The sequence below is a fragment of the Stegastes partitus genome, unplaced genomic scaffold (genome assembly GCF_000690725.1).
Source record: "Stegastes partitus isolate 25-593 unplaced genomic scaffold, Stegastes_partitus-1.0.2 Scaffold1108, whole genome shotgun sequence".
In the NCBI taxonomy this organism is placed as follows: Eukaryota; Metazoa; Chordata; class Actinopteri; family Pomacentridae; genus Stegastes; species Stegastes partitus.
The window spans coordinates 211,366-223,800 of record NW_007578839.1 but is presented as its reverse complement, the minus strand read 5'-3'; the positions used below and the strand labels follow the sequence as shown (position 1 = coordinate 223,800).

Below are 12,435 nucleotides of genomic sequence, written 5' to 3'. Positions count from 1 at the left end.
CCTTATGGTACCGTATCATCCTAACAGAGCCCTTGGCTCTCAGACTGCAGGTCTGCTGGTGGTTCCAGAGTCTCCAGAAGCAGAATGGGAGGCAGAGCCTTCAGTTATCAGCTCCTCTGTTATGGAATCAGCCTCCAGTTTGGGTTCTGGAGGCAGACACCCTCTCTACTTTAAGGCTAGGATTAAAATGGTCCTGATAGTTAGAGCTGCTCAGGATCACCTGAACTGTCCCTTAGTTATGCTGCTATAGCTTTAGACTGCCGGCAGATTCCCATGATGCACTGGGCTTCTCTCCTCTCCTCTCCTCCATACAGTTATATCCACCCTTACAACTCACTAGCTCTGTGTTTGTTCTCTCTGCGGACATCTCTGGATCCAGAGCTTCACGACTCTGACCTCCAGCCGCCAGCTTCACCGACCCCCAGAATACTTAAAATCATATTTATTGTTCTGTTCTATTGCTGCTCTCCATCTGCTATCCTGCTATCACCCCCTCATCCCGACTCTCACCCAACCGGTCCAGGCAGACGGCCTCCTTCCCTGAGCCTGGTTCTGTTGGAGGTTTTGGTTCCTTCCCACCGTTGCCAACCGCTTGCTCAGAGGAAGTCCAAAGGCTACTCTGGATTGTTGGGTTCCCTGTTTAAACCTGTAAGGACTGTCCTCGACTATGTTAAGGTTGTGAGATGACGTGTTGTGAACTGCGCTACACAACTAAAACTGAACTGAACTGACAGTCCTGATAGGGTTAATGACCTTGATTTATGATTTGTAATAAAACTACCCCTTCCATGGTCAAAAATAAACTTTCACACTCGACTGCCTCCACTGATGCACAAAATGAGATGACTCATGGTCTCTAAATTTGGAAACCTTTTCGTTCTGCTCACCAAGCACATCGGCCACGACAATGCTACAATCACTTCCTTCTCCAGCGCTCATGTCGTGTGTTTCCCTACTCCAGCCATGCACACGACTAGTTCCAACGAATTAAACAAAAAAAAAATGAGTGTAGCTGTCGCCCAGGCAGGCACCGACATCCTTACATGTCTCGTGTTCCATGCAATCATTTATGTTCGTGATCTGACTCGTTATCTGGCCTCATTCATCTCCGTCTCGCTACTCCTGCTCTCTCCTGCACCACCGGCCTCCCCGGCATTAACGTTAGGTGCGGTTTCAGGAAATGTTCCTGCGTGCGTTCACTTTCACTTAAGTGGAGCTCGACAGATTTTACACATCAAAGTGTTTGTGCGGGTCTCGGGCAGCGTTGCTACACATGTGAAAGAAGAAGGAAAAAAAAATGTGTATCAAGCCGTTTCCTGTGGGAGCACTCGAAAATGAAAAAAATCTGGAGGTGGGGATTTGGCCAAATTCTGCAGCCTGCTCCTCATTTGTGCTCCAGGCTACAACATGCATAGCTGCTACTTGCATAACAGCTGAATCGTTCGCCGGACTGTCAACAGTTGAGTTTCATTATGTACATGAAAAAAAAAAAAAACACGTTCAATGACCTGCAGATCTGACTTTGGCTGCCATCCAGAATGCAGCTCTGTCAGAGAGAACGTGATGTTGAGGCGCCTCGTTCCCACCCGGTGATTGATGCACGTTGTCCTTCCCCATCATCAGACCACCTACTCAGCGAGGGCGGCACACTCTCACCTACTGCGGCGGTTTATTAAGCTGTCAAACTAACTTCCCATTCTCTGCAGCCGCTTACGAACCGCACACGTCATGTCCATCCGCTGCAGCTGGATCCGAATATAAGCCCCGTTTCTTAAAGCGTGCCTCAAATGTCCAACGCATGTGCTCACCGGCTCAACTGATGCACGGCAGAACAACATGAAGTCGACACACAGTTCAAGCTGAAGCGGTGAATTCATCTCAATGCATGTGTTTGCTGCTGACACTAACCGTCCTCCCTACACTTCAGTTAGGTTCGATTCCATGTTTCTTCCCGTTAGAAAGGGAGGTTTCCCTCGCTATCATCGCCTCTGCGCTCGCTGTCGAGGGCCACGTGCTCTCGGCTCTGAAACACGTCTTGAGACAATCTCAATTCTTATTTGGCACCATATAAATTAAATGAAAGCGTAGGAAAAGTGAGGGAAAAAAAACATTGATCTGTTGAAAGACTGGGAGGAGAATTAGATGAATAAGCTGTGAAAGATGAAATGAAGAGAACACGGATTGTTCAGGTGCACCTTATCTTTTAGGAGGATTTTTTATTCTAACCAGAAACACACGGAGAAACAGTTTTGCATGGATACCAGCAGCAAGCGAATCATACATCTTTTTGTTGGTGCGGTGGTCCTTTGCTGCAGATGTTCATCATGTTCAGCATTTTATGAAACACCAATTTCCCTGTTTTGTACTTTTTAAGGAACATGTGTTGTTTTTAGCTCAGGATTTAGTTTGAAAGTTAAGACATCAGCGGCAAAGATTTTCAACATCCTTAACTGTGTTCTTGACAAAGCTGAGACTATTGCCCTCAAGTAACACCCACAGGAAGAGAAACGTTCAACACGGACAAGAAATCAGGAAGAAAGAGGCACATTCATGAGGAAATCCCTTCATCACCTGATGAATTTATTCAGTTGTCAACCACAGGAAATGTGTCAGAGTTTTAGGAGGGAAAGTGGAGTGAGACAATCGGCATGTTGAAACCAGTGGCCACCGTGCAGCATCTGTGAGGTTTACCACATGTGGTTTAGTAAAAATCACATGAACCCAAGTCACTGGTTTACACATCCTGGACGACATAGTTCCACATGTGACTGCTCTGAAGTCTGGAAAGGTCGAACAACTGCATGTGAAGGGAAACTGGGTTAAATGAGGTTACACGCCTCTGAAGAGAAACGTAAACTAATACTGTTTGTGAAGTGGGACACAGGACACGCCGACAAGAAGAGCTAGCGAAGGCGAGTTATGAAGATTGGAATAGCAAAGTGCCAAACTGCACAGAGCAGTTTTGCTCTGTCCTAACCCACCTGGATGCCACATTATTTACAAGAAAACTCACAATGATAGAAACATCAAGCTTTCTTTGAGTCACCAGCCATTTCAACTCATTCAACCATCATTCACTTCTGAGCTATTGTGACTAAATTGAAACGTTTCATGGCTCCATCAGAAACATTTGCTGTACATTCAGTTGATCTGATGTGATGCACACGCAAGATCTGCTCAGCACACGTGGATTTCTGGTGTAAAATGTTGTTTTTCTGTGCTTAACCATCTGTATGGGAAGATCTCAAGCTCAAATCCAAGCAGAATACTGACCATGCTGACTTATTATGGGCAACAGGCGGTACCGATGTGAGCAGCGCTGGTGCAGTGATTGCAGAAGGACGCCCCCTGCTGAAAGTGCAGCCCTTCACTAACATTTCTGTGGATTTAGGAACAGTCTTTGGCTCATATTTGGTGATGGACAGAACATTCACAGCCTAAAGTACATAAATGTAATGCTGTTTTATATTCAGATTATACATCAAGGTGGTAAATTTAGCTCTAATTAAGCATTTAGTTAAAAGATGATTTCAGTTGTCACACTGGAAAAGGGTTTTTGTGGAGACTGTAGTCTTAATGGTAAACCGCATTTCTTTGCTGCTCCTGATGCACTTTCTCCCTGTGGTACACTTCGTTAGTTTGGCAAAAACTGTTTTCTATAATAAACAACTTGGATTTTCAAACCCCACTCCTCTCCAAAACTGAGAAATCAGTTTGGCTGTTCAAGGTTTTAAGTGCATATGAATATAAATCATCAGCAGAGTCACACAGCGCCGCAGTGTCTCTGGATCTACCTCATCCCCCGTGACTCACCAGAGAAACCAAATATCGGCTATACTTTTTTTAAATGATTATTTTTATTTATCAGAACTTTCGTCAATGCGGGTAATCAGCACAGTTTTCACACAGCCGTGACACCGCAACACGATGCCGCAAATAAGTACACACGCACCATTGCCTGTTCAGAGGAGAAGTTCTGGAGCTGGGTGGCAGTGCGCGCTGTCCTTTCAGCACCAAGGGTTTACTTTACGCACGGTCACAAGAGTTACTTTCCGCAGGCAAGCAGTAAAAAAGAACACGCTGTTTTCACAAACAGCACCGCAATAATCAGATTACAGCAAAAAGAGCAAAAATATGCAAGAATATCTGGGTTAGTTTCATGAATACTCCAAAGTGTAAAGTCATACTTGTGTGAATATTGGTTTTTACGCAGATTTTTGGAGTTGTGCGACTTTTTTTCCCTACTTCTTTTGTTTCTTTTAAAGAATTTTATGGATCTGAAATACAAATGTGCTTCCCCTTATCTTGCCATCATAATAATAATAAACGAGCTCACTGGTCAGAGAGATTTGAGGGGGAGCATACGAGCCACTTACACGCCCTGACTCAAAGAAAGCTGCTCCAACCACAGTGGGCCAGTTCACACTAATCTCCACTGAGGGAAGAAAAAAAAAAGTCTTCTGTGCGTCTCAGTTGTTTAGTCGGCTGCTCTGACCAGAAACTTCAGGAACTTTTATAACTCGGTCTTAATTAATTTTCAGAGACGGGTGCGTAATCGTGTTCCAGTTTCCATGATGGATATAAAGCGGCCGACGGCTCTAAATGGGGTTATGAGAACCACAAGGAGGATATGGGAGCATTTGCACTAAGATGCCGGTATCTGCGCTGCACACTGAGCTGATTGGGAATTTCAGTGGAAGCAGGCTATTAGTTGGAAAAACGCTTCCTGTAACATCGCAGCATCGCACAGATAAATGGAGTAACGGAGAGGAGGGGGGGTTGTGCAGAAAAACTTGACTTCCAGTGATGGTCAGTCAACTCATGTGGACTTTCCGCTTCTCGGGTACCAATAATGCGTCTTATTATTACCATCACAGACGCTGCTGCTGTTGCTGCTGCCGTGTAGCCCACAAGGGACAGGTCACCACGTCGGCGAGACAGAATAAAAAGTGAGCTTGAGCTCAGGGCGACTGAGCTGCAGCGGCTACTCCGGCTGAGGACGCAACACGGGACTCGGATCCTCTCTACGCGGCTGTGCTCTCTCTACTTGGAGCTGAGGACGAACCACGGATGCTCTGCGAACATTCATATGACTTCAGAAGACATAAGAGCAGACTTTAAGGGGACATATTCCGGACCGGAGGCAATCAGGATCACACACCAAAAAGTTGCGCACACTTTACATTTGCTTTATTGCTGGACGCACGGGACGTAACAGCACGTGGTGGCTTTTTGGTGAAGCTTTTGTAAAGGTAATGATATTTTTAATACAGGGTACCACTGTTAATCTGTGGCATCTTCACACTTTTACCACACAAAACTAGTTTGCTTCTCACATGTGTCTGCTGTTCTGGTTCTGAGGCAGTGATTCGGTGTAAACTGTCCTCAGCTGCTCCAGGAAAAGATCTGAATGAAATCAAACTCCACTAATTACAGAGCAGAGCTTACAGTTGGACACACAAGCCACTGATCAGACCAAAACAAAAGCACCGAGTGGAAAAACAAATCAGAGTTTCCATTGTTCAATTAGAATAATTACGCACGAATGTCAACCATGTTTGCAGACTGTTATTATGGGATGTGCGGCAAAATGTTGTAGAATGTCTTCAAAGCTGTTGCGCAAATTCCATCAGATGTGAGTCCATTTGTTGCACTTGTCAGATTGTGGTTTGGATCCACAGTCAAAAAAAAAAAAAAAGTCTGAAGTCAGTGTTTATTGTGTGGGTCTAACGGCACCGGGCGGCCGGTTCTGGGTCATCTGACGGTACCGAGGAGCCGATGTGCGCTCTGACATTCCTGCTCTGTCTCTCCTGCAGGTGTCCGGTGGAAGGAGTTCACTTCTTGGTATTTTTTTCTCACGCTATGAGCGGACTGCGCAGGCACTTCATCATGGGACTGGTGCTACTGATGTGCACGCTGACCGACCACTGCGGCGAGAGCGCGCCCTCGTCGGCCCCGACGGCGGTGGGCGGCGGGGACGCGCATCGGGACTTCAGGCGGATGGTGGAGATCATGAAGCACGTGGAGCAGAGCAGGGGGAGCCACGGAGCGACAACACAAGCCCCGGTAACGTCACGGGCGAGGAGCTCTCCGGATTTTCGCTACTCGAGGACAGACCGGGGGAATCCGGCTGTGGGTGAGTGGCGGCTTTTCCTCGGGGCGGGAGCCTTGTGTTGGACCTCAGGAGTGATGCTGCAAAGTGAAAGGATGCAGCCTATTGGGATTCATTTCAAAATTTAAAGTAAAAAGTCACTCCAGACTGATGGCGGCTGCAGGTGGGAGAAGTTAAAGAGTTGTTGCATCCAAATTACGCACAACTTCTTCTTCTTTAGCTGCAGCAGAATCTGGCAAATGTTATATTGGGGGCAGAAAATCGAACACCAGCAGTTTAATTTTTGTGTTTTTGTGGCTGTCACTCACTGAGGCATCACAGTTGATCCTGTTTTATTACAAAATCAACCAGCTGTAGGTGGTAGTAAAGTTCAGATGTGAGGCCTTGTACTGAAAAAGCAACATGTGCTCAAAACTTCCTCTTGTCTCTTTGAACAGTCGTATTTCCCAGAGATCTACGAAAGAAGGAGAGATTCCTACAACTTCTAACAGGTAAGGCATCGTTTCACATCACTTCTGTGTCTTGCACCGAGTCAGAGGCAGTTTGTAAGGAGTGCAAACTGTGAAGTGGGAAAGGATTGAGTCCAATAAAACAGAAATAAGTTACAGCTTCAGATAATGGCTGTAAAACAGATGTAAGCGCAGGTGGCTGCAGAGCTGGAAGTGTTTTCAAAGTCTGCTGTCTGTTCTCTCTCTCTCTCAGGTCCGCTCTACTTCAGCCCCAAGTGCAGGAAGAATGTGTACCGAGTTTACCACCACACTAGAGACTGCACCATACCTGCATGTAAGAGGCACTCAGGGAGCAAACGACTTCATCAGTCCAATGTCAACACTCCGCTTGAAAAAAAGCAACCGCTCACTGTCTTTCCATTTCATCCTCTCTTCTCAGACTTAAAAAGATGTGCGCGACTTCTGACACGGCTAGCTGGCAGCCCGCAGTGCACAGAGGGGTAGCACGCACAAGGTAAGAGGAGGCTTTCAACTTCAATTGGTACACCACGGTTTTAGGGAGAAAGATGTGCACAGGGCAGACTGTCGGAGTAACTAACCCCAACCCAAACCCTAATCCTAACCCCACTGTCAGCATCTAACCCTAATCCTAATCCTGACCCTAACCCGAGGCAGACTGTCAGTGTCTAACCCTAACCCTAACCCTGCTGTCAGTGCCTAGCCATAACCCTAACTCTAACCCTAATCCTAATCCTAATCCCAGCCCTAACCCAAGGCAGACTGTCAGGGTATCTAGCCCTAACTGCTTTGCCCTCGGGCACGGCAGGGGAAGTTATCGAGACAGATTTGAAAAACCTAATCCTAACCCTTGAACACTGAGAACAGTCGATGCTCCACAGCACAGTTATTTATGTGACAAGGAGGAAGCAGCTGAAACTGCCCCCTGCTGTATGTTTTAGTGCTGGATTATGATTCCTGGTGCATTCATGTGTCAGTAGCTTCATGCTCTTAAAACTCCTTTATATACACATATGTGTAGTTATATGTGGAGCTTACTGCAAAATAGCATAAAATAATTGGCTCATAAAACATTTTCCATGATTGAAACACAGTTTCTATCCCTACTTTGACATGCAATAATATATACTTTTTCTTTTATAAAACAGTGAAATATTCAAATATAAGATGTCTGTCTTAGTGCTGCAGAACATTAGGACATTAGCTGGGTTTTATTGGATTATTTTATGTAAAAAAATATTTTTACAGGCAACTTTGCATAAAAATTCTAAACACATGACAAGTCTTTGATGTTAAACTATGTCTACATTAAATCAAGTGGCTTTGGCTCGAGTCCCGATCATGAACAAATTCCTTTTAATTACATTCTATTGTTAGATTTAAATCATACAGAATGAACAGGATGAGTTTTTACATGTAACTTAAACCGACTTGTAAATATAATCAATCTTCCGCCTACAAAATAAATCAATTTACCTTTAAAACAAATGTCAACCGTTATTTACAAATACTTATGATTATAATTACAAGCTTTAGATCATGTAAAGTATAATGAGTTTGTAGATGTATCTTTACATTTTTAATAGATTTTGATCAGAAAAAAATATGCAAACCTTCAGAATAAATGGATTTAGTTTTTACAGCCATTATTTACAAATGCTTCAGATTATAAATTCATTTTAGATACCAGCAGGTATAATACCGGTTTTTAGTTGTAACTTTAAAGACTTGTATATATAACGGATCTAAATTTCTCTGGGTATTTTACACAAGATCTAAACTGAATGTCTTTTTTGTCATTTTAATCGTTATTATCTTGTTTCACAAAAATACAGAAAAAAAGATGTAAAAAAAGGAAAAATTCCCCCAAAATTACCTACTTTATTTACTTATTTATTTATTTTTTACAGTGTAATATAAAGTAAATACGCCAGTAAGATAGTCCAGTTCCTACTGAAGTACATTACTTGAATGTAAGTTTTATTGATCTGCTTTATATACTTATGTGTAATTCCACATCAGAGCAAACTGTTTTTGCAGTTTGTACTTTTATATTTCACTTTAGCTCACAGGGATTTTACTACTTTACTGAACACAATCCCTCCATAAAATGTGTAAAATATTGTGCTAAAGATTGAGGTTGGAGTTCAAATCACCTTCAGCTGCTGCAGCATTAAGATACGACTTAAGCATAACACATAATGATTGATTACTTTTTTTCTTGAAATAGTATTTGTGATAATACCGCTATACTCTGATTTGAGTAAAAGTCTCCTTCTAGAACTTTGGGACACCTTAAGTAAAAGCTTTAAACCCTATTTCCCACCACTGCATCAGACAAACACAGAGACTGAGTGATCATTGAAGATGCAGGAGCCCGCGCCAGTGCGGGTTAGAGTTCACACTGGACAGATCAGGTTTCTTTGGAGACCCCCAGACATTTGTTCTGAGTGGTGATGTGCCTGCTGCGTCTGAACACACAGACTCTAGCAGTGGCACAGCGAGAGCAGCACATCTTTGGCAAATCTTGATTTATTATTTGTGATTCTTGCTGGATAGGAAAGAATTTTTCAAGTGCTGCCAAGTTGGAGCCAGAGCTGAATATCGCTTCCTCTCCCTTGCAGGTTGAAGCCAAACATGAGTACTCCAGAAGAAAAAAATCTTGGGAAAAAAGTGCCTTGGACAGTAAGAGGGAAGCCTGAATCTGACCAGCCCCGACTGATATTAGGTACAACATTGTCCTTCACTGAGGTCTCTTCTGCTACGGCGTGGATCGCTGCCACCCACCTCTGTCTGGGCCTCGATGGTTCGCTGTCATCACAAAGGAAGCACAACCGGGCGACACAACCAGACAGGATAGAGACGGTGAAACCCAAGAGCGGAGCTGGAAAAGAAACAAACGGCTGAAAGAAGAAAAAAAAAACCACGCGGGGCCTTTTTGTTGTTGTTGTTCTCGTTCCTGCTGGAAAAAAAAAAAAAAAAGATGTCACTAAAACAACAAAAAAAAAAGAGGAGGGAGGGTTCTGATATTTATTTTGCTTATTTCTGTCAGAAAAGAGCAAAATCCAGATATTTAGAACGACTCGCCTCCTGCGGTCGGTTTGCTGTGTGTAAGTGTTTCGGGTTGAGCCCATCCCTTCGATTACGCAGACCAAAAAAAACACAAGACAAAAGCTCTGAGAGAAGCCCAGCCGGCAGTCGCTGCACAGTTTCACCCACTTGTGCTCACACTGAGAAAGAACTGTGGTTAAATTATTAATTACATGAACGTTTTTTCTGCATCTTTGTGATAAAAAGAAAAAGAATGAAAAAAAAAAAGAAGAAGAAGAAGTGGCGGTTGTAAATCACAGCCCTCCTGAGGATCTGAGCAGAGCGTGGTACAGCCTATATTTATGTATCTGAGATGTCACAAGGTTCCACTGTACATAATGTAGGCCATGACCCTTTAAACCAGGAGTAACGTGTACATAGTGTAAAGCAGCAGAATCCACCTATCTACCATAAATGAACATGACTGGCATTTACCAAATGAGTGTTAAATATATATGTATATCTATATATATATATATTTAAAAATGAAATATATTTAAATAAATTATGAGATTGGTACAAATGTGTTTGTTGTGAAATATTTGACATCGTGTTCCGTCCTGAGACGAGGAATGCTGCCTCAGTGACCACATGACTGGACTGGAGGCTGCACATCGGCTGAATTTCAGACTTAAGAAGAGGAAAAAGAAAACAAAAAGTCAGAGATGATGAGGTGTTTTGTGAAATAGACAAAATTAAGCAATCATTTTCCAGATCACGTCAGCATGTTTCAGTTGGTTCGCACTGAGGAAACAAGTTCTGACCTAATTCACCCACAAAACAACACATTTTCTCACATGTTTTGGTTGTACTTGTCGAGGTTTGCTGCTACTTTTTTGCAAAAACCCATGCATTTAAAAACACACTACCGACCCCGTCAGTCACAGTGCACAAGAAGGTCGCCACCAAACAAAAGTCCATTTACATCCACCGCATTTGTGTTTGTTTAGCAGAAGAATATATGAAAAAAAAAAAAAAAGGAATCTGGGTAAACAAAACAATCTGCTGTAACTTTTCCTGACCCTGTGAACAAGCACGTCACACAAATCCCTCCACGCCTTGTGTATGAAACCCAACCCCTGGATGGAGGCAGCTGCTGCAGGACGAGTATTTCTCTAGGAAGCGTATTTGCTTGGAGTATTAATTTGTTTGGGTTGAACAAGAAAACATCCGCGCTGCTCGGTGAGACGTGCCGGTGAGAGCGAGCCAGCGCGCAGAAACATGAAACGGAAGAACCTAAATGGAATTAAGTCATCATTTGCTCTGTATGATGGGCTGCATTTCCGTGCCATAAGACGAATTAGACCGAATGTCCGAATGACAAGAAACTGTCACAAGCCTCCAAATGATCCGCTCGGGCAATCTACAAACTGAAATCCTCCCTTAGCCTGAGTGAAATCTAAACTTGTAGGGGAGTTGATTTGTTGTGTTCCTACAGAGTTGTGTTTTATGGGAACAAACAGCAGTACCTTCATCCAGGAGCTGCGTCCACGACACTGTGGATGATCCGCGCTGCCATCGGTTCTCTCTTTCTAGATCTGTTGAAAACATAAAGGACTGAACAGAGAAACGTTGGAGACACTGGGGCTGAGACACAAACTGTGTTTTGTAATCTGACTCCTCACTTCTCATTTGATTTCCTTCATGTGAAGACAGGAAATAAGCAGATAGAGAAGAGGTGAAATGCAAAACCAGCAGAAGGCAGCAGGAGGAGGATACTGTTAACCGCGTTACGTCGTCTCGTTAACAAACGTTAGCTGTGAGTGCCACAAATGAAATTCCATTTATTTTTGTTGTAACAGGGAGGCAGAATCCCACTGTGGCATTAACACACTGGAAAAAACAACAGATTGGATTGAGCCTCTTCAATGCCTGCTGAACTCAGACCGTTGGCTTTGGCAGCAGCTCTCACAATGGTGTTAAAGCAGCATTAACTAGTCTCAGCTAGGCCTACTTTGGGTCAATACAAGGTTCTTGTTTGGCATCATTTTGTCTGGATTGAATAACAAGAGAAATACCTGCACTGCTCGCAGCAACTTTGAACAGTTTGAGCATCTGGATACCAAAGCCGAAGTCTTCAGTCGTTGAACCCGGTTAGATCACGAGAACAACTGGTGCTGCACAGATAACCTGCTCAGGAGGAGGTTAGGGTTCGGGTTCGGCGTTTGGGATTGAAATCAGCTGTGAGGAGCAACGACTTTCTTTCTTCAACTGTCTTTGAGTGCTATAGATTCTCAGCTGAGGGGATGTGTTTTACCTGCTGAGCCATATGTGAGTAATCCCCCTGAATCTAATCTGAACTACAGGTATCACATGAGGGCCTGAATGCATTCAGAAAATGTTTTGTACCAACATGTTTGGTTTTGATTTGCGACCATGTCCACTGTACACGGATTAGAAAACTAATTTGTCTACTACTAGTATTTATCATAATAGATCATATTCAATCAACAGCGTTAATTTCACTTTGATTGGGCCAAAAACTTTAATGAAAAGCACTTCACTTTACTACATTAAGTTTAAAGTTTAAGAGCTCCAATGTGCAGCTGTCACATTAGGAATAAGAAGAGTGCAACACAACCAGCTGGTCTCTCCTGCATCAGTGTTTCATACCCTAATAAATGTTTTTTCTTTATCTTTCTAAGTTTGTATAACGTATATTTTCTTAACTGGAATAAGGGGCAGGCAATTGGTGCAGTTTGTTAAAAATTAAAGACAGAAAATGGTGCATAAAATGCTTACCGGGTCCGATGAAGAAAACCTGGG

General features: G+C 43.4%; 1 protein-coding gene across 1 annotated transcript; it reads left to right on the top strand.

Annotated features, from left to right (window-relative positions):
* Window positions 1–4,681: 4,681 nt before the first annotated feature.
* alkal2a (ALK and LTK ligand 2a) lies at window positions 4,682–9,515 on the top strand. The gene is made up of 6 exons (XM_008296178.1): window positions 4,682–5,252; window positions 5,817–6,136; window positions 6,550–6,603; window positions 6,815–6,895; window positions 7,001–7,075; window positions 9,204–9,515. Exons 2-5 carry the CDS (start codon window positions 5,863–5,865, stop codon window positions 7,063–7,065), a joined length of 474 nt encoding a protein of 157 aa, XP_008294400.1. The 5' UTR covers window positions 4,682–5,252; window positions 5,817–5,862; the 3' UTR covers window positions 7,066–7,075; window positions 9,204–9,515.
* The last annotated feature ends 2,920 nt before the right edge of the window (window positions 9,516–12,435 follow it).